The sequence below is a fragment of the Triplophysa rosa genome, linkage group LG14 (genome assembly GCF_024868665.1).
Source record: "Triplophysa rosa linkage group LG14, Trosa_1v2, whole genome shotgun sequence".
Classification (NCBI taxonomy): Eukaryota; Metazoa; Chordata; class Actinopteri; order Cypriniformes; family Nemacheilidae; genus Triplophysa; species Triplophysa rosa.
Window position 1 is genome coordinate 4,282,726 of NC_079903.1, and position 18,694 is coordinate 4,301,419.

An 18,694-nucleotide genomic window follows, 5' to 3' on the forward strand; every position below is an offset into this window, starting at 1 on the left:
CGGGTTCATGAATGTGAGGCATTCACAGATCAAATTTTACACATGCCGATCTGCTCCGAGAACAATCGGGGCCGCCCGATCATATTAAACATGTTTGATATTTAAGATTTCAAATCGGGGTGATGACGTTGGTACTTTTACAACAACCAATGAACTGCAAGATGACGGAGTGACTGAGTGAATGTAAACGGAGTGCGTTGGTTAGCGGAGATGTACAGATTTCAACAGTTTGTTGAAATGTGGCAACATAACAAGTACCTCTATAACGTGTCCATAAAGTTGTCGCTTCGCAATGTCCATTGCGTTCTGTATTTTACATAGTGAGTGAACACGAGCTGAAGCTACCAGAAACAAAACATCCCTGCATGACCACCAGTTGACATAACGCCATATACTACCACTAGATGTCCCCATGTCATCACATTATTTACATCTGCTTTCTGGTGAAATCACGTGATACGCGTGTTCTCTGGTATGATAATCTTAAAATGATTTTGTACCGTGTGATGTGACAGAAATGTCAAATATTTTGTTTCAGCATGGTTAAGATTTTAAATAAGAGAATCTATCAAGAGTCTCCTTATGTGTGTGCTGCAACCAGATTTTATAATCGGTCAGGATATTAAAACTCCTGTAATCTGAGCCAGATTTAAGACTCAATCCTGTTTGAAACCAAACCGTGTCTGTGAAACCGGGCCGTGACTCAATTTAAACTTGTTTCAATACACAGGTAAGGCAAGATTTTTTAAGCTTTTCAAATAACATATAGGCTTGTATTTTATTTCATTTCAATTAACTGAAATGTTTTAATAGTTTTAGTCAACATAACATTGATCTACATTTACATTTATTCACTAAGCAGAGATGTTTATCTGTTTTCTTATCTTTATGTGTGCTCCATTACAACCGCAACTTCCGAACCTCCACCAATATAACTATTTGCTTAAATCCTAGTTAAGTAAAAAGCAAATTCTTAACTACGATTAAGAACACAAAGCCAAGTAGCGTGTTTCACGCGTTTTATGATGTGCAAACATTGAAGCAAACATATACAGAGACCTTAATTTACATTAGCCACATTCCGTTCAGCCAATAGAATACAGTGCCCGCTCTCGCCCCCACCCAAGAGGTCAAAGAGGGCGGGGCTAAAACTCAAGCCACGTCCACGTGAAGCATTACAGTTATCCATAAAGCGTGCTGCCCCCCCGCCCACAGTCTGAAATCAAGTGCACTTGTTTGGTGACTTGACAAGCATCTGAAAACGACAGCCACAGGAACATCAAGTATAGTGTTAAGAGGAGATCGCTGCTCTCGACGGCCGCATGGAGGTGCAGTACAGTTTTTGCCGTTTTAACCAAGTGCAAATTTCGCTAGTTTGAAAAACGTCAAGAGAAATAACAAGTGCACTCTCTTCCCACCGGAAAACATTTGGCAGAATGTTTGATACACAGGTCATGCTTAAAGAATATATACTCTGACGGATATGAGCTTGTGTGTTAGATGAGGCAGAGATCATAAAATAAAAACAGAGCATCATTATCTTCCTTAAAAGACACACATCGCCCGTTCATCACACTCGCACGCTCATTGGACAAAATACTCAAGCTGATCATTCACTAGCCAATCAGGGTTTGGGTGAATGTCAAGCCATCAGGTATTTATATTTCCCTTAAACATTTAAATAAAAGTAAACAAAGCCAATTTTAAGATCATTAACATTTCATGCATTGTGATTTTTTTTAAATCAAGCACCAAATTCTTATTAAAGTGATGTTTTTGAACTTGAATTATTTTCAACAGAACAATGTTTTACTGTATTACAGTAAACACAAAACTTTTCACATTCAAATGACCATAGTCTTCATCATATTAATTATCGTTTTTTTCCTATTAGTACTAAAAAAGGCTTTATTTTCTTCATGCAATATGCAATTTCTGTTATTTTCAATATATGGTCAAATATGAGGCAGGCACTTCCTCATAAGAAAATTTGTTAAATATATCCATGGCTAGGCCTGCTCTTGATTTACATGCGTTTAATTCCAGACTTAATTAGGGAAAAACACGATGTATGGCACATTCAGCCAATGAGCTTTAGAGAATGTTTGGTAAACAGCGCCCACTATGAAATACCTCTGGAACTGCAGAATGAACAGCATCCACTAGTAAAGGTCCATTAGAGTCAAACACACACACATGCACACGAACACACACGCACGCACGCACGCAGGAGCAGCTCAGTGGCCTGTATCTGTAAGGCAAAGCATTGACACATACAGAAAACATGCACACAGAAACACACACACATACCCATTTAAAGCAGTGTTAAAATAATAAACAAAAAACATTCTGTGCCTCACACAGAGTATGTGTGATCACCAACCGATATAAATATTGTTAAACATTGTGTACATTGCTGTCCATTTGTATGGGAATTGTAGTTTAAGAAGCCGATGGGAGGTGGGGGGGGCATCACTTTGTCTCAGTCTTTACAAAGTTCTCAAGCAGTGTTCAACAGATCACAGCAAAGGCAGGAAAGAGACCAGCCAATCACATATCAGACCAAAGCACAGCCTTGCTGCCTTTCTCAACGCTGGCCACGTACGCGCCCGACGGAGACCAGGACACTGAATTGATGGCAGAACTGTGAATATTAGATAAAGACAAGAATTTCAATTATAGCTCAAATGCAATGAGTCACCGTAGGTTACATTGTTTCAAGTATGAAAAAACGTTCTACTCATGCTAGATTTTGCATCAACCATGGTTTAACATTTTGCAATATTCATTACTTTGCAGGCAGTATAATAAGACAAGATATTGAGAATAATGTAAGGATTACTTTAGTATGCAGTATAAACTATAGGCTGCATAGTAAACAGTAATGATACATTTTGACTACATTTTTTCTTTGGCATTTTATTCTGATGTTTGGTCGCAATGCTTTGTCTGAACACAATCAAAATATCTCCCAACATTAGAAAACTACAAAACCGAATTACAATATAGAACTTGCATGATATAAAATCATATTATATTAAATAATAATATTATAGCCCTATTATCTAACCCCAGTAAGCATTACACCATTCACAACTGCTCACCTGTGACCTTTATCGAGAGTTTTGTCTAGTTTTCCTGTTAGAACGTTCCAAATGTACAGAACTCCATCTGCAGAACCGGCTGCCACATAACTGCCATCAGGACTGAAGGCACAAACACAGAGAGAGTTTAGAAAAGAGTTCAGACATGAGATGTGAGATGGGAACCATCACAGCTCTTACCTGAAGGTTACTCTGGTAAAGTCAGATCCACACTTAAAACCTTGAGCACTGCAGAGACAGAACGAAGAGAAATCAGCTTAGCTATTCTGTAACAGTCAAATTACAAATAGCTACTGACCACTACCAACATCCTAAATAAAGAAATAACATTTTGATTAAAAGTCCAAATGGATCGAGGGGCAAAAGGTTTAGAAATTATTTTTCAAATCTTTTATGTGTTGTAGTAAGTGCATTAGAAAGAAAAAAAAACATGTTTCTAAGCATCTCACCTAAACGTCTGTCGCACTGCGTTACTGCGCAGGTCGATTATTTTCACCAGGTCATCACGGGAACAGGCGAGAAGCTCCGAGCGGTCTTGATTCAGGTCTAAAGACGTCACGCGGCCCAGCAGCTCCAGCTCACGCACGATACTCTCTGACCTGCATGCGATCGACAGAAACACTGAGCTCTAAATGTTAGACGGCACAGACCGCCCAAATACGCACACGCCTCTGATGACATCACCACCCACCTTATGTCCCAGAAACGAACTTTCTTATCGAAATGTCCGCTCATCACACACTGCTCTGTGCAGACGATGTCATTGCAGCTGGATCCTGCAAACACCGTCTTCATACCTGAGAGACACTCCGGTATGTCAATTTATGAAAATTATGTCTATTTTACACTTTACTCTGGGGCACAGTTGAGAACCGAGTCATTACTTACAGACTTTACTGCGTAAGTCCCAAAGCTTCAGCGTCCGGTCGTAACTGCCAGAGACGATCCGAGCGTTGTCGAGAAGAAAACGAGCAGACAGAACCTTCCCGCTGTGTCCTGTGAGCGTGTGCTTTTGAAAGAGTCAAACACAACTCATTACAAACACGCGCACACTCGTGCAAACAGCTCTACTGGATTAACACACTCAGAATTATTATCCACACAGATTCAGGTCTCAGTTTGAGTTTTGAGATCAGTTGACCCGTCTCCATCAGTCTCGCCCTCCTGTGTGTCGTGTTGATGTCGGACACTGCTGTTCAGATCTCACTTTATTCTCTAAGAGACTGTTAATTTAGCAAAAATGTCCAGAGTATCAGCTGCCGCCTCAAACCAACAAAACACGACTAGAGCATGCTGGGAAATGAGCAGGGGCGGCTGGGAGGAGCAATGAGACTGACGGAGAGCTGGACATCAGACCTTTTACATCACATCACTGACCTTTGAACCTTCAAAGAAGTTACTTTTGTTTTTATATCCTTAGTTAATATCCTAATTAGAGATGCCCTGATATTTCAGCAGACAATATTTGAAGAGTTTGGTTCCAAAATGAGATTGTTGTGCATTCCAATTAATATCAATCAAACTACAGTTGGTTTGTTTTGATTTAAGACATAATAACTAAAAAAATACAGCTAACTAAAATAATAAAAACAGGATAACATAATAAAAAACATGATTTAAAAAAAAAAGAAATGTTATCTCATTTTGGAACCAACTCTTCACTTTGTTACCATTTATTTCTATTATTTATTATTTGAAGAGTTCAGATGCAAAACCCTCTAAATCAGTCAGATGACTTTTTGTTTAAACAAGCATTTTTCATCAGGCATTTACTTTCAGCAAATCCAGATTTTTCAGACCAGTCAGTGTGATATTTAACGGGTTTTGAAGCAAAATTATTTGAGTAATGTATACTATGTGTGGAGGAGAGCATTGATTCAACATATTCAATTGAATTTGAATTTTTTTTTAGAGGGGTTTTCTTCATTTATTTATATGCATTTATTTTTATTTTGATCACTCCTCAGAAACGTGACTGCATACATGTAATTAAAAGTTTTCAGGATAAAAAAGAGATTCCTTTTCTATACAGTTATATTTCTATATAACACAAGTTTCTTGTGTGTAAAGCATGTGTTTGAGTGTTCTTACCCGCAGTCTGAAGTCATCTACAGTCCAGATTCTACTAGCAAAATCGTTAGATGCGGCCAGAAGATACGAACCCTGCGGAGAACAAACACACATTCAGTGTTGCAGCACTTTATTTAACTAACACCATCGTTGATTCTTCATTCACTGAAGGATGTGAATTACATGTAGTCCATCATATGAGCCCTTCAATGCAATACTATCTGAAATTTATTAAAGTCCCCGTGAACCGGATGTTGCGATCGTTTGTATTTCCGTATTCCGACACATTTCCGAGTTAAAAGGAATTTCAAAGGAGAAAATTAGTGGGCGTGGTTTGCGTTTTTTTACTGCGAGATGATTGGATGTTTAAAAACAGCAGTTGCATTGATTTTGAAATGAAACGGGCAGCAGACAGTTGAAGGGGAGGAGTTAACGGATGCTCCGCCCAAGCCGTCTAGTTTACGTCATTTGAGATGGATAGTCATTTGTGGGCGGAAGCGCATTTTCAGATTTTAATTGAAAATTATGAATTTAAAAAGAGAATGACCCATGTTGATAAGCTATTTACTATAAACGCTGCAATATTTCATGAAAAAAATAAAAATTGTCATTTTTAATTTCACTGGGACTTTAAACTGGCTATTGTGCTCCTGACAATTGTCTAAAAAAATACTGTTAATTCACCATGTACATAAGGAGAATTTGACAAACAAGGTCCTCCCACTAAATGATAAAAAATGTGCCTCTAGTCTAAACACCTAAAACAATGTTAGATTTACCATTTGTTGTTTAGGGAAATAATCCCTTTCTATAGAGCTAGATATTGTTTTTACTTTATCAGCGAGTGTTTTTTTTGTGAAGACAGTGTTGAACAAGACAGACAGAATAACTCACCGCGCTGTCAAACTCTATACTGGTGATCCCCGCGTTGCTTCCGGTCAGAGCTCCTTTGGGTTCACAGTGCCCTGGACAAACAAAACCCTTAAAAACCCAACACACAAGCTTCTTTGTTTCAGGAGGAAACACAGAAATTCTGTGGTGGCAACATTACGCCACGTCAGTTTCACAACGTTCAGCACAAAATCTCCTCTTTGAAATGACTGAAGGTCTCAGCTTGAAAACTAGAGATCACGTGCCGGTTTAAAGTTCGACATCAGTCTCACCCTCCTGTGTGTTGTGACGATGTCGGACACTGCAGTCAAGATCTCACGTTATTCTCTAAGAGACTCTTAAATACAGCAGAAATGTCCAGAATATCAGCTGCCGCCTTAAACCAGCAAAACACGACTTGAGCATGCTGGGAAATGAACAGTGGCTGCTGGGAGGGGTGGAGAGACTGATGGGACATGACGGCTTCAGACCTTTTACATCTCATCATTGACCTTTGACCTCTGATGAAAGCTGTGAATGATAAGACACACACCTGATATGACCTCCCAGAGTTTGACTCGGCGGTCCATTCCTCCTGTGGCGAGCAGTCGAGATCCGGGACTAAACCTCACAGCGTTCACTTCACCATCATGAGCGTCCTACACAAAAACATAAAGAAACTAGAATTACAAACTGATACTTCATTTAAAACGTAAAGTGTGTCATTTTTAGATAATTAAATACTTCATCAATCCCCAAAATCGTCATGTTTAACTCTCTGGTGCTTTCAGACAATTGAACTTTTCGGGTTTCTGTACAGATCTAAAGGAGGTCTATATAAAGGTCTCAGCTTGAAAACTTGAGATCACATGCTGGTTTTATATTCTCCATCAGTCTCGCCCTCTTGTGTGTTGTGATGATGTCGGACGCTGCTGTTGAGATCTCACTTTATTCTAAGTGAGATCTCTAAGAGACTCTTAAATACAGCAGAAACATCCAGAATATCAGCTGCCACCTACAACCAGCAACGCACGACTAGAGCATGCTGGGAAATGAGCAGGGGGTGCTGGGAGGGGCAGAGAGACTGATGGGAGACCCAGACATCAGACCTTTTACATCGCATCACTGACCTTTGACATACATGCAAAGGAGCTCGGCAGAATGAAAGGTGAAGAGCAAATGCGACACTCACAAAGATGTGCAGCGCAGTGGAGGGCACGCGGACCTCTGTGCACATCGACGGCGCTTCGGCGGTCTCAGGAGATGTCCCAAACGAATTCACAGAACGTCGTCTTCTGTAGCAACAACAAAACAAGTTTTTATGTACTTCTACTGTGTGACTTTAGCACATGTGTGTGATTATAAAGAGAAGCATTCATGAAGTGAAGCATTTGTAATCGCACTCATCAAATCAATGTGAAGCGCCATATTTTTTCAAATAAAATGTGACTGTGTGGATCTTTTTAAAACAAAGCCGAATTACATTGAAATTCGATTATATCACTGCTGAGACTGCGAAGTCGGACAGTGTACAAACACACACATTGCAACTAAAATGTTAACATTAAACTAATTTATATTCTGTGTGTTAGTGAAACTACTCAAATCACTGCCATATTCACAACTTTGCTTAATAATTATCACCAGCAAAACCTGTGAATATTCAGTCTATAGTCCAGCCAAACATGATATCAGCAGCCATCACACACATTACAGCGTGCATCACCTGGACTCAGATGGGATGAAACCAGAGTGGACAGAATCAGACAGGCTGCAGACACAGAGAGAGCGCAAAATGAGACACACACACACTCGCACACATACACACACACACACACACACACACACACACACACACACACACACACACACACACACACACACACAGTGTAAAGAATGAGGAAGAGAAAGAGAGAAAACACACATGAACACACACACAAAGACCATAACATACCCAAAGATATTAGTGATGGAGTCCAGCAGCCCTGCAGGAGGAAGCGGCTGAGACGTCCGTTTACTGACAGACAGACAGACACAATATCAGACGTTACAAAATTACATAATATTATTAACATTATCCGGTTGTGAAATAGGGTTAGTCTGTAGAATTCCTAATGATTTGTATATAAAACTATGGAACATGAAACGCTTTAGATTTTGATGTGTGTGTGTGTGTGTGTGTGTGTTTACCTGGGTGTGCGACTGGGCTGTCTACTCGGTGATGTTTCGCCTGTTCCCTTCCCAGCATCCTCTGAGAGAACCTCGATGTCATCATCTCTACACCAATCAGATTACAACATTCAATGAGATATGATAAATGAATAAGCAGGGATCCTTCGAGAATCAAGAATTCACAGATGCCACAGAAACTCAAAATGATACTTAAAAAACTAGGTCTAGCTATATATCACAAAATAAGAGAAATAAATATTTATTGAACAATTAAAAGAATTAAATTAAGTATTTGACATTTGATTTGGATGATATTTCTATGTGATCAGCAAGAAAATGCCCACAACAAAAATGGACCCTTGTGGAGAACAAAGAATTTGAATGACTGTGAATGATTGTGATGAATAAAAAAGGATTTCGTAAATAAGATCATGGACGATAAATCCACAAAGAACAATTAACATACACAGGGCCCAAGTGACGGGTGTTTTTTAGCGTGGGTGCATTTTTTTTACCTTTGTTTCACATAAATATTCAATCAACTATCAAAAACGATTCATCATGTAAAAGCAAAAACACTCAACTTCACGTCCTGAACTTATTTTTGTAATCAATTCAATGCTCAAAAACAGAGTCGCTTGTTAAGAGCTCAGCAAAGCTAGAATATTTCATTTCACTATAAACATTCCTGTGGCTTTCCCAGGAGTGTATGTTTTCTGACATTTCCAGGCTTTTCATGACACCCTGATCTGTAAAATCTCACACAGCTTTATGATCTCAGTGTAATGAGACCAGTGTTGGGTGTAACTAGTTACTAAGTAATTAGTTACTGTAATTTAATTACTTTTCCCTTGAAAAAGTAAAGTAAGGGATTACTCTTAGTTTTCTGTCATTTAATTAGTTACTTCTGATGTAATTAAACTAAATACTTTGTGTAATATGTGTGTGTGTGTAGAAGAGGAATTTACATGAAAATTCAAAGTCTAACTTTAAAATCCGTGCTTTAATGTATAATTCTCACATTTGTAATTAATAATAATACTTTATGTAGTTTTATATTATTTATTTGAATGAATTAAAAGAGCCGTTTCATGTCTATCCTTGAATCACTTAACTCATCAAGGTTGATGTAGGATATAGAAAGTAATTAGTAATAAGTAATTAAATACTTTTTGAAGAGAGTAACTTGTACAGTAATCTAATTACATTATCGAATGTGTAATTAGTAACTAGTAATTAATTACTTTTCAGAGTAACTTACCCAACACTGAATGAGACACACTTCTACTTACGGCTCTATAGGAAGAGGCTCCTTGGCAGCATCTGCTAATTCCTTCTGAAGTTTGGCCTGTCTGCGTCTGTAATAACATCAGCGGTGAAACACGCTACACACACCTTGAGTTCACACACATTTAAACTCTAAAGACACACCCCGCCTGAAACAAACAGCCAATCAGGTGAGGACTTTAAATGAGCTTAAAGGTTAAGTTCATCCCAAAATCAAATTTGTGTGATTTTTTACTCACCCACATGACTTTCAACATGTTTTAAGATCTCCCGTCTTCGGAGCACAAATAAAGATATTTTAGGTCACATCCGAGAGATTTCCAGGCCTCCTCATAGACATCATGGTTATAGTTGCTGTCAAGGTCTAGAAAAGTACTAAAGATATCGTTAAATTGGTCCATCCGCTCATAGTGGCTCAAATTTTTTGGCCAAAATAATTTTAAGTTTAATCGATATATTCTCCTCTGTCATGCTGTGTCGGCGCACAAACCGAATGCGCATGCTTCGAAGTGCTCTCGTGAACGCGCACCATACACTGACAAGACAGAGGAGAATATATCGATTAAACTCATTATTTTGATTTGTTTTTCACACATAAAGTATTCTCGTCACTTCAAGAAAAATTTAATTGAGCCACTATGAGCGGATGGGCCAATTTAACGCTATCTTCAGTACTTTTCTGGACCTTGACAGCAACTATAACCATGATGTCTATGAGGAGGCCTGGAAATCTCTCGGATGTCACATAAAATATCTTTATTTGTGCTCCGAAGACGCCGGGAGGTCTTAAAACATGTTGAACATCATGTGGGTGAGTAAAAAATAACACAATTTTCATTTTTGAGGTGAACTTTTCCTTTAATTCTGCATGGAGGGTCAGGAAATGAGCCCCATTCTTTTGCATACAAATTCAGAAACTGACGGGCGTTGCCCCCTCAGACCAATCCTACTGTCTCGAAACGACCCTTAACGGCCGAACAATTAATCAGCAGGTCTGAGAACAGTCTTTTATAAATGAGCCATTCACAAATCCATCTGAAGAGCAGACGAATACGATTTGAAAACCTGGATCACAGAAAGTGTTTTAGTTGCAGCCATTAGTTCAGTTTCATTTTAATCTGAAGGTGCTCTTATCCGTTTCTGTCAAGAATTTTATGAAAAAATAAAGATAAACTCAACCAATAAAGATAAACTCAACCATTTGTGCACAGCTTTCCTGTGGCTCAGTGGTTAGAGCATGGCGTTAGCAACACCAATGTTATGGGTTCGATCCCACGGATTGCACATACTTAATAATGCAATGTAAGTCGCTTTGGATAAATGCGTCTGTCAAATGCATAAATGTAAATGTAAAAAAAACTATTTATGATAAACGCAGGAGCTTTATGTTAAACTTATTAGTAATGTGACTTGAATTTTCTGAAAGTACATTTAGAAATTGTAAAGATTTGTATTCACATATATGTAAACATGTCAAATCAATTTTCTTTATTAAAACAGTTCATGGCTGTAAAAACAAACATCTAGACATCTTTTGTGCTACGCGCTTTATTTGGATGAAAATGTAAAAAAGGATTTCTAACGGAAGTAAAAATGACGTTGTGTCAATTGACTGCATATTTATATCAGTTAACGTGTGTGTGTTTGTCACCTGGAGTCCTTCTCGTTCTCAGCGTTGAGTTTGTTGGCCTCCTGAGCTTTCTCCGCCATCCAGCGCGTCACCAGCTCCTGATTGTCATCTGTTGTTTTCCGTAATTTCTCCTCCAGCGCGTTGAACGTGATCTGCAGGGCGTCGTATTCGTCTTTCAGCGTCTGGTTGGCTCGTTCCAGGTCGGCGAGAGAGTTTCGCAACTCACGACACTCTCCTTCCAAATGCGAGATTTGCTGCTGGTATTCCAGCATCCTGATAACCAACACATGAAACATTCATTTAGACCTGATTTAAACCGGACACACACACGTCAAACAAAGGCACTTACTTGGCTTCATTACTCTGAATCTCTTTGTCTTTGTGCTGAATCTGGTTATTTAGTTCAATGACACTCTGGGCCAACTGCAAAGAAACACACACACACACGCACACACACACACACACACACACACACACACACACACACACACACACACACACACACACACACACACACACACACACACACACACACACACACACACACACACACACACACACAGCTGATTTTAGTTTTACTTCTCAAACAGACTTTATTCAAGCAAAAGAGCTACACAAAAGACACAAGAAGTTGCATTGAAGCGTTTCACCATGATTGATATTTGCTAAGAGGTAATACCAGGTTTTTTTACTGGGCGATAACAACGTGACACAATAATAAAAAACATCAATTGCTCAATAAACAGCGTACGATCCTTCTAACCTCTCCTCGTTTCTTGTGTAGCTCCGTCAGTTCCTCCTGATGTTTGATTCTCATCTGAGCCATCTCCTGCTGCAGAGAATCACAGCGACCGCCGTCAACGCCCGGACTACACAAACACAATCAAACAACATCAATGCTGTGCAAACACACACTTGTCTCTTTTCTCAGTGACATCTATGTTTCTATAGCCACCTAGTGATCATTTGTGTCTTCATAAATCACAGAATCTTTCTGTGCCGTTCTTCTGTGTCTATCTGTTGTTTCTTTAGTCTCAGTGTTACACTGGGTTCCAAAAGATGTGTATAATGAACTCTGTATGTGTTACCATGAGCACCTGAGGTCATGTCTGTTCTGCTGTTCATATTTGTCCGTCTGGAGACGTTCAGAGAAAACAGCCTGAAGATCAGACCTCTCCAAAAGTCGGTTATCTAGAGACAGTCAACAGCATCACGGATATGCATATTACTTCACTGATGTCTCATATATTTAGCAGAAAACAATATGACCAAGCAAAATAAAACCAGAAACATTTACTCTGTACTCTGTCAATGAAATACCTGTATGTGTGTTTTGGTGAATGTAGTGACGTGTATGCGTTTCTTACACTGGTGTATGATCTCCTCGAAGGCCTGTCGCTGAACTCTATCTCTCTGCTTCAGCTGCTCTACGACATGCCGCTTCCACAAGCACTCGACTCTGCGTCCCGCCATCTCCTACACACACACGGTCACTTCAGTTAATGCTGAATCAGAGGCACCGAAGCTTCATTTACATATCTAGTGAACCAGTTTCTTAAAGAAAACACAATTCAGTGAGAGCACATCTGTTAAACCACCGGGCTGACTGAGGATCTTCTCTGTGTCAGGATATGTCATAAGAATGTGTCGTCATACTCTAGACACGGAAATCCCTCCAATAGACACACTCATCAGTCATCACAGTACAAAAACCCCTGTCAGAGCTGAATGGGAGGTGCAGTGGATTGTGGGGGATTTTTTGCCCTCACACTGAATCTGGCTGTGGCAGCTGAATATCAATTTCATCCTCCAGAGCATCTTCACAGCTTCCACTGCTAGCACATCATTTACCTTTTTCATATTCTACTGATATATATTCTAACATATAATGCAAGCAAAAACAGTTCATTTATATGTGACATTATATTGACAAGCATGAAATAATTGCTGTATGACAATTCAATTGAAACAAAAGAAAGATTACCAACAACTACACAGGCAAATGTTTGTTTTTAGAATAGCATGCACTGATGCATATAGTGCAATCAAACCTTTATTATAATAGTCATTTTTAAAGTAAATACGATCAATTTCGATTTGACGCCGACAAACATTACATACGAGGCATGGTTTGCAAAGTTATTCAAATATTTACAAATTCTATTAACCCTTGTTTCAAATGATCAATGAAAAATGGATGAAACATAATCTGATACTTGGGAGAGAAATAAATAACATCCAGCATCAGATCTGCAATGTCATTCTACCCATGAAAAGCCTGACCCTCAATCACACGTGCTGAAAATGTACATGAAAGGTAAAACATTAAATTACGTTTAAACAGACATGTTAGATGTATACAATAATTCAGGTATAAATAAACGTATATTGACAACATTCGGACAGATGGGCTGCCACAGTGACAATAAACTAATGCCACAGGCAGCATTGATAAAAACACATCAGATAAACCAGTGAATGTGTAAAATGTGTAAAAATTATGACATTATAAATAAATGTGATGTTCTGTTGTGATTTGTTCATGTGATATTTTTGACTACAAGTGCACCGGCTAATCGCTGCACTTGTCTTTCACTTTCATTAAACGCCACGATTACTTTACCTCAGCGCATCTAAACGCGTCTCCACGGACTTCACGGCGACTCTTCTGACAGATAATTGTAATTAATCCTTCTAAAAAAACACCAAAACGGGTATAATGAGCTTTAATCGGCCTGGTTTCATGCTAACCCACTTCTGACTGAAAAACCACGAGCGCCATTTTGGCTCAACCGACGTCTGTTTCCTTCCTGCTGTTTCGGCGCGGGTATATGACGTCACATGTTTCTCTCCGTATCAAAATGAAACGTTGTTTTGTTATGGATTTATTTGATGAAAATGGAGAAATCTTATCCCATGAAGACTTTCTTTGTATTTAAAATAAACATGTTCATTTGAAACAATTTCAAAAAGTTGTGAAAGCTATTCCAAATGGATTAATACAGCTAATGAAAAGTCACCTTACGTTTGGAAGCAATGAACTGATATTTCCTGAGCTGTCAGTAGATGGTTTTAAACTATTTTCCCTTTCAAGTAATAATACAAAAATTAGATTAATTTTTCAATCCAAAGCGTAAAATCTGTCCTAGAGGAAAACCTTTTTGGAATGCTCAGATCTCAGATATTGGCATGGTTAGCTCCATATAAATTCTGTATCTATAACAAAATCAAAGAAGTGCACTTTAAAATTTTGCACAAAATTTACCCAAATATTTTTATCAAAATTTATGGACATTAATAATAAATGCACTTTTTGTAATATGCAGGAGGAATATTTGGATAATTTATTTTATAAACGTGATGTAACTCTAACATTTTGGTCTGATAGCTCCTTTTTATTTGCCCCCCCATTTTTTTATATGTTATCTCTTATTAAAGATTAAAGATATTATATGTTTATATACTAATGAATGTAAGATTTGATGTATGATTATGTGGTGAACTTTTATATTTTACATAGTAACTATTATATTCATAGAAAAAAGTTTACAAATTCTGTACTTAATTGCAATTTGTTTTTGTTAGAAATTGAGACTAAAAAAATATCTGTTGCTTATAAACAACAAAAGAATGATAAACTGTTCAAATTTATGGACATATTTTTTTTTTCAAATGAATATCCCGCCTCTTACCATACAATTTTTTTATTATACATAATGTTTTTTGTTTTTATTGGTTGTATTATTATTATTATTATTATTATTATTATTTGTGTGTATGTGTATTTTGAATTTTGTCCATAGGAAGAAGGAGGAATGTATTTCTCTTTTATTTTTCTCTCTTTGTTTAATGTGTTTATTGTTTGTTATAATATTGTAAGCTTCAAATTATATAAAAAAAAACATTATTTTATTTTTCTTAGGTAAAAGAAGGAAAAATAGAGTGATAGAGTGGCTTTAGAGGTTATGTGTTTGCAAGTTGAGTTGTTTTAGTTATAAAAAAGTCTATGCATATCTATGTAATCAGGTAAAAGTAATTTTAAAGATTTACACTATTTACACTTTTGTGACACTTTTTACTTTACTAGTTTAAGACAGAGTAAACAATTATTAAAAAGGAAAAAAGATACAGTTCATTTGACATTTTGTGCGCCTTATGTATAGTGGGGCATGTTGGCACACCTTTTTCCCATGTTCTGTTAAAGTATAATTTGTCAGACACCTCTGAGATTTGACTGTCAGTTAAAAACTTCAAAACATTAATGTTTTATTCATATAAATGGCACTATTAAACAGCACATATAAATGACTTCATTTAATTTCTACAAATGGACAAGACTCTTAAAACTCAAGATTCAAAAACAAGTGTCAATGTAACATTTATATAACATACTAAGACAATTCATACAAATTTGACATGCTCTGGTTTAGATGCAAGTATTAAACAACATGCCCAAAATACACTCCAATGGCACACATATTACAAGCTGAGCAGATTTGTTTGGTTACAGAAACAAGTGGGAGAAAAACTATTTACTATTAACTTCAACAATTTATTTTTGACTATAGGTGTTCGTATTCATGAAGTGTCATAAGTGTTTCTGAGATACAACCTGATCTAGACCTTTGGAGAACACAAAAATCTGAACGGTGATTTTTGTTAAGATTGGATTCAAGATGATCCGTTTGATCATCTCATGCACATCTTAACTATATCACATCCCCATGTAAAAGCCCCATGATAATGCAAAATAATAAACAAACAGATAAAACCCTTCAATGCTTGGCCTGTAATAACACAAAAATATGAAAAAAGAATAAAAGACACAGTTAGACGTAAGCTTTGGAACTGCTGTAATCTGATGGCGCTTCGGTTCTGTAGATCTTCTGAGGCTGTGATGTGTAGTTATAACTATAACCCCTGAGACAGAGAATTATTGTTTGAATTATTATGCTTATAGATTCTTACAGATGTGTGTCTGTTTCTAGCAAAATGAGACTCACCGTGTTTGTGCAGGTGCTGGATTCGACTTACAGGAGGTACAGAGAAATCCACCACCCAACATCACCAGCGCTGCTGCCGCCCAGCCCAGATACAGCCCAGTGCCCAGCTCAAACCTACAAACACACATAAAGAGAGAGAGGGAGAGAGAGAGAGAGAGAGAGAGAGAGAGAGAGAGAGAGAATTAATATGCCGTATCATAGTATGGTGCGTCTATATTTTATATTTTGTATGACTTGGACATACCACTGTGCCCCAAACTTGTGTGTACTGTATATAATTGTGTGAATGTGAAATCCTTCATATAGCCTCTGACTCACTTTGTGCCTCCATAAAAAGGATCATTAAATTCCTGAACGACACGAGCTGCGTACCACGATACTGCCACGAGAACACACACACCTGACCGACAGAGAACACACACACATCAATGAGCTATACTCTATTTGTATAATATATAACATCACACAAAGCCCTTAGACAAACACTTTATTGAGTGAAACCTAGGGCTCAGGTTGAGACAGAGGAACCGAAGGCATGTGTCGTGTGTTTGTGACATCACACTGACCGGAGAGGATAAACAGCACTCCTGCTGTAAGAGCCATTTTGCCTTTAGTGCTCTCAGACGTGCTGCCAAGTTTAGTGCACTTCAGTCCCAGTAAAGCGAGAACGATGGACAACAAACCCAGAATGAGAGCGACTATCATCAGAGCCCGACACGCCTGAATGTATCCTACAAAACACACACGGCAACAAAACACACGTTAACAATGATATTCAACTATCAAAAAAAAACTCAATAACGATATTATCTTGATATTTATACAAATGTTTATAAAAAGAAATAAATGATGCCATCAGTGAAATGTATTATTTATTTTGTTTCGTCTGCTATTTGGTCAATGAATCACACTTCAAATAAAAGTGTATGAAGGCAGAGAGAGAGAGTTTGTAACCATTGTAGTTATGGCAAAATATTTCATGGGTGCTGAATAGTTTATGATATTATGATAAGTGTAGAATTGACACAAGTTTGATAATTGTGGTTTTTAACATCCCGATTATTGTCAATACCGGTATATTGTGACATCCCTATATGACGCAAATACCATGGTGTTATTTGATGCTTTTGATGGTAATACGAAAAACATGTCAAGGTCAAATGATCCCCCCAAAACTCTGAATATTTTTCTTAAAGAAAAGGAATGCATTTTGACATACTTCCCCATACTGCATTTTCTTAAGCAAAACAGATTTCACTATTTTCTTTTGATTTCTTTTTGTGTGTATGGTGTGTGTGTTACCATCCAGTGCCAGTAAAGACTGAAACGTCCTGCAGTTGGAGACCCCAGTGCTGCCCTCGGCACATGACTGCCACAGGTTCTGATACTGCCGCACAGATATGATCACGCTGCCCGAGACAGACGACAAACGCCAATAATCGTTCGCCAGCGACACGGCTGTGAGCAGCCAGCCTCCCACACACATCAAAAACCCCACCAGCTCAACCCCACTCGACATGATCGACAACTAAACCCACAACACACACAGTCACAAAAACAGGTCCACGGGTGTTCAGAAGACACAAAATGACCAGGGTGTGTGTTCCGTGAGCTCATTTTATGCTGTGAACTTTAGACGGAGAGTTGTAAAACCATAAACCCTCCTCCTTCCTACAGCATCACAATGCAATGTCTTGACAGAGGAAACAAATAAAGGAAGCATCATGTGATTTATAACAGATCAGTTCGTCATTGACCCTAAAAACTAAAAGACCCCTCTGCCGTTCATAGGGGACACTGTGCCTTTAAGAGCAAGCAGGAGATAATCAAACACAAACATCTTCTGAATAAAGTGTGAAACAGGTAACTTAGGCTAAAAGGTCTCTTCAAAGTTATTAAAAATGTTCTTGCAGTAACATTAAAAGGGCATTTTATCATTATCACTGTATATGACTTGTTAAACTTTCTTAAAACGTTGCAAAAGCGTTTTGCATTTATTCCATTTTAGCCAAAATAACTCCATTTAACTAAAATTCAAGTCTATCTGCAGGACATCTAATGTTTTTTTTCTGTGTGTGTGTGTTTGATCTCTCTGGAACTTTATGAGTTTTTATGGCCACTATAACCTCATTTTGTCTAAGTATCGAGCAACTCGGGTTTAATTGATGAACCAACGTACATTATGAAGAATGTGGCCTTGTCAAACCTACTGTCTTTCTTTTCAGTCAGTTGTGAAGTCTTCACCGGTGTGATATTTATGAAACATATGCACAAAAAAGACCTAAAGACCTCTCATCCACAATCAGAGATGAGGAAACGAGCAGTGTTTTTGTCTCACCTGGAAGGCCCAGCACAGTCTTGTATCTCTGGCACTGAATGGCTCCCATTGAGTTGGTGGCACACGAGAGCCAAAGTCCTTCATAACTGGAACTGCTGGTCATCACAGCATCTGCGTTACTGCGCGTCCTCCACACAGCCGAGTTTGTGCTGCTGGACTCTAAACACCAGCCGATGACACCCAGAAACAAACCCATCACCTGAGCCACCATGGACGCCAT

The 18,694-nt window shown here is 38.2% G+C and overlaps 2 protein-coding genes and 3 non-coding genes across 7 annotated transcripts; all 5 read right to left on the reverse strand.

Moving 5' to 3' along the window:
• Nucleotides 1-804: 804 nt before the first annotated feature.
• atg16l1 (ATG16 autophagy related 16-like 1 (S. cerevisiae)) lies at nt 805-13,935 on the reverse strand. Of its 2 annotated transcripts, XM_057350769.1 has the most exons (20): nt 13,757-13,935; nt 12,501-12,609; nt 12,231-12,324; nt 11,897-12,002; nt 11,483-11,556; nt 11,155-11,406; nt 9,509-9,574; nt 8,235-8,321; nt 7,999-8,061; nt 7,771-7,815; nt 7,237-7,339; nt 6,598-6,703; nt 6,069-6,139; nt 5,196-5,267; nt 3,993-4,113; nt 3,796-3,901; nt 3,554-3,703; nt 3,285-3,332; nt 3,105-3,206; nt 805-2,644 (listed from the first exon to the last, which is right to left on the reverse strand). In XM_057350769.1, exons 2-20 carry the CDS (start codon nt 12,604-12,606, stop codon nt 2,551-2,553), a joined length of 1,866 nt encoding a protein of 621 aa, XP_057206752.1. In that variant the 5' UTR covers nt 12,607-12,609; nt 13,757-13,935; the 3' UTR covers nt 805-2,550. The 2 variants fall into 2 exon arrangements, with proteins under 2 accessions (XP_057206752.1, XP_057206753.1); XM_057350770.1 differs by lacking the exon at nt 7,771-7,815 and having other exon boundaries at nt 807-2,644.
• On the reverse strand, nt 4,215-4,482 carry LOC130565356 (small Cajal body-specific RNA 6). The gene has a single exon (XR_008964354.1). It is a non-coding gene; the product is annotated as a small Cajal body-specific RNA 6 (non-coding RNA).
• LOC130565360 (small Cajal body-specific RNA 6) lies at nt 6,280-6,557 on the reverse strand. The gene has a single exon (XR_008964358.1). It is a non-coding gene; the product is annotated as a small Cajal body-specific RNA 6 (non-coding RNA).
• On the reverse strand, nt 6,887-7,175 carry LOC130565357 (small Cajal body-specific RNA 6). The gene has a single exon (XR_008964355.1). It is a non-coding gene; the product is annotated as a small Cajal body-specific RNA 6 (non-coding RNA).
• Nucleotides 13,936-15,420: 1,485 nt separating the features above from the next.
• Nucleotides 15,421-18,694, reverse strand: cldn15lb (claudin 15-like b). Of its 2 annotated transcripts, none has more exons than XM_057350779.1 (5): nt 18,475-18,694; nt 16,703-16,867; nt 16,455-16,536; nt 16,137-16,250; nt 15,421-16,053 (listed from the first exon to the last, which is right to left on the reverse strand). In XM_057350779.1, exons 1-5 carry the CDS (start codon nt 18,692-18,694, stop codon nt 15,963-15,965), a joined length of 672 nt encoding a protein of 223 aa, XP_057206762.1. In that variant the 3' UTR covers nt 15,421-15,962. The 2 variants fall into 2 exon arrangements, with proteins under 2 accessions (XP_057206762.1, XP_057206761.1); XM_057350778.1 differs by lacking the exon at nt 18,475-18,694 and adding an exon at nt 17,439-17,739.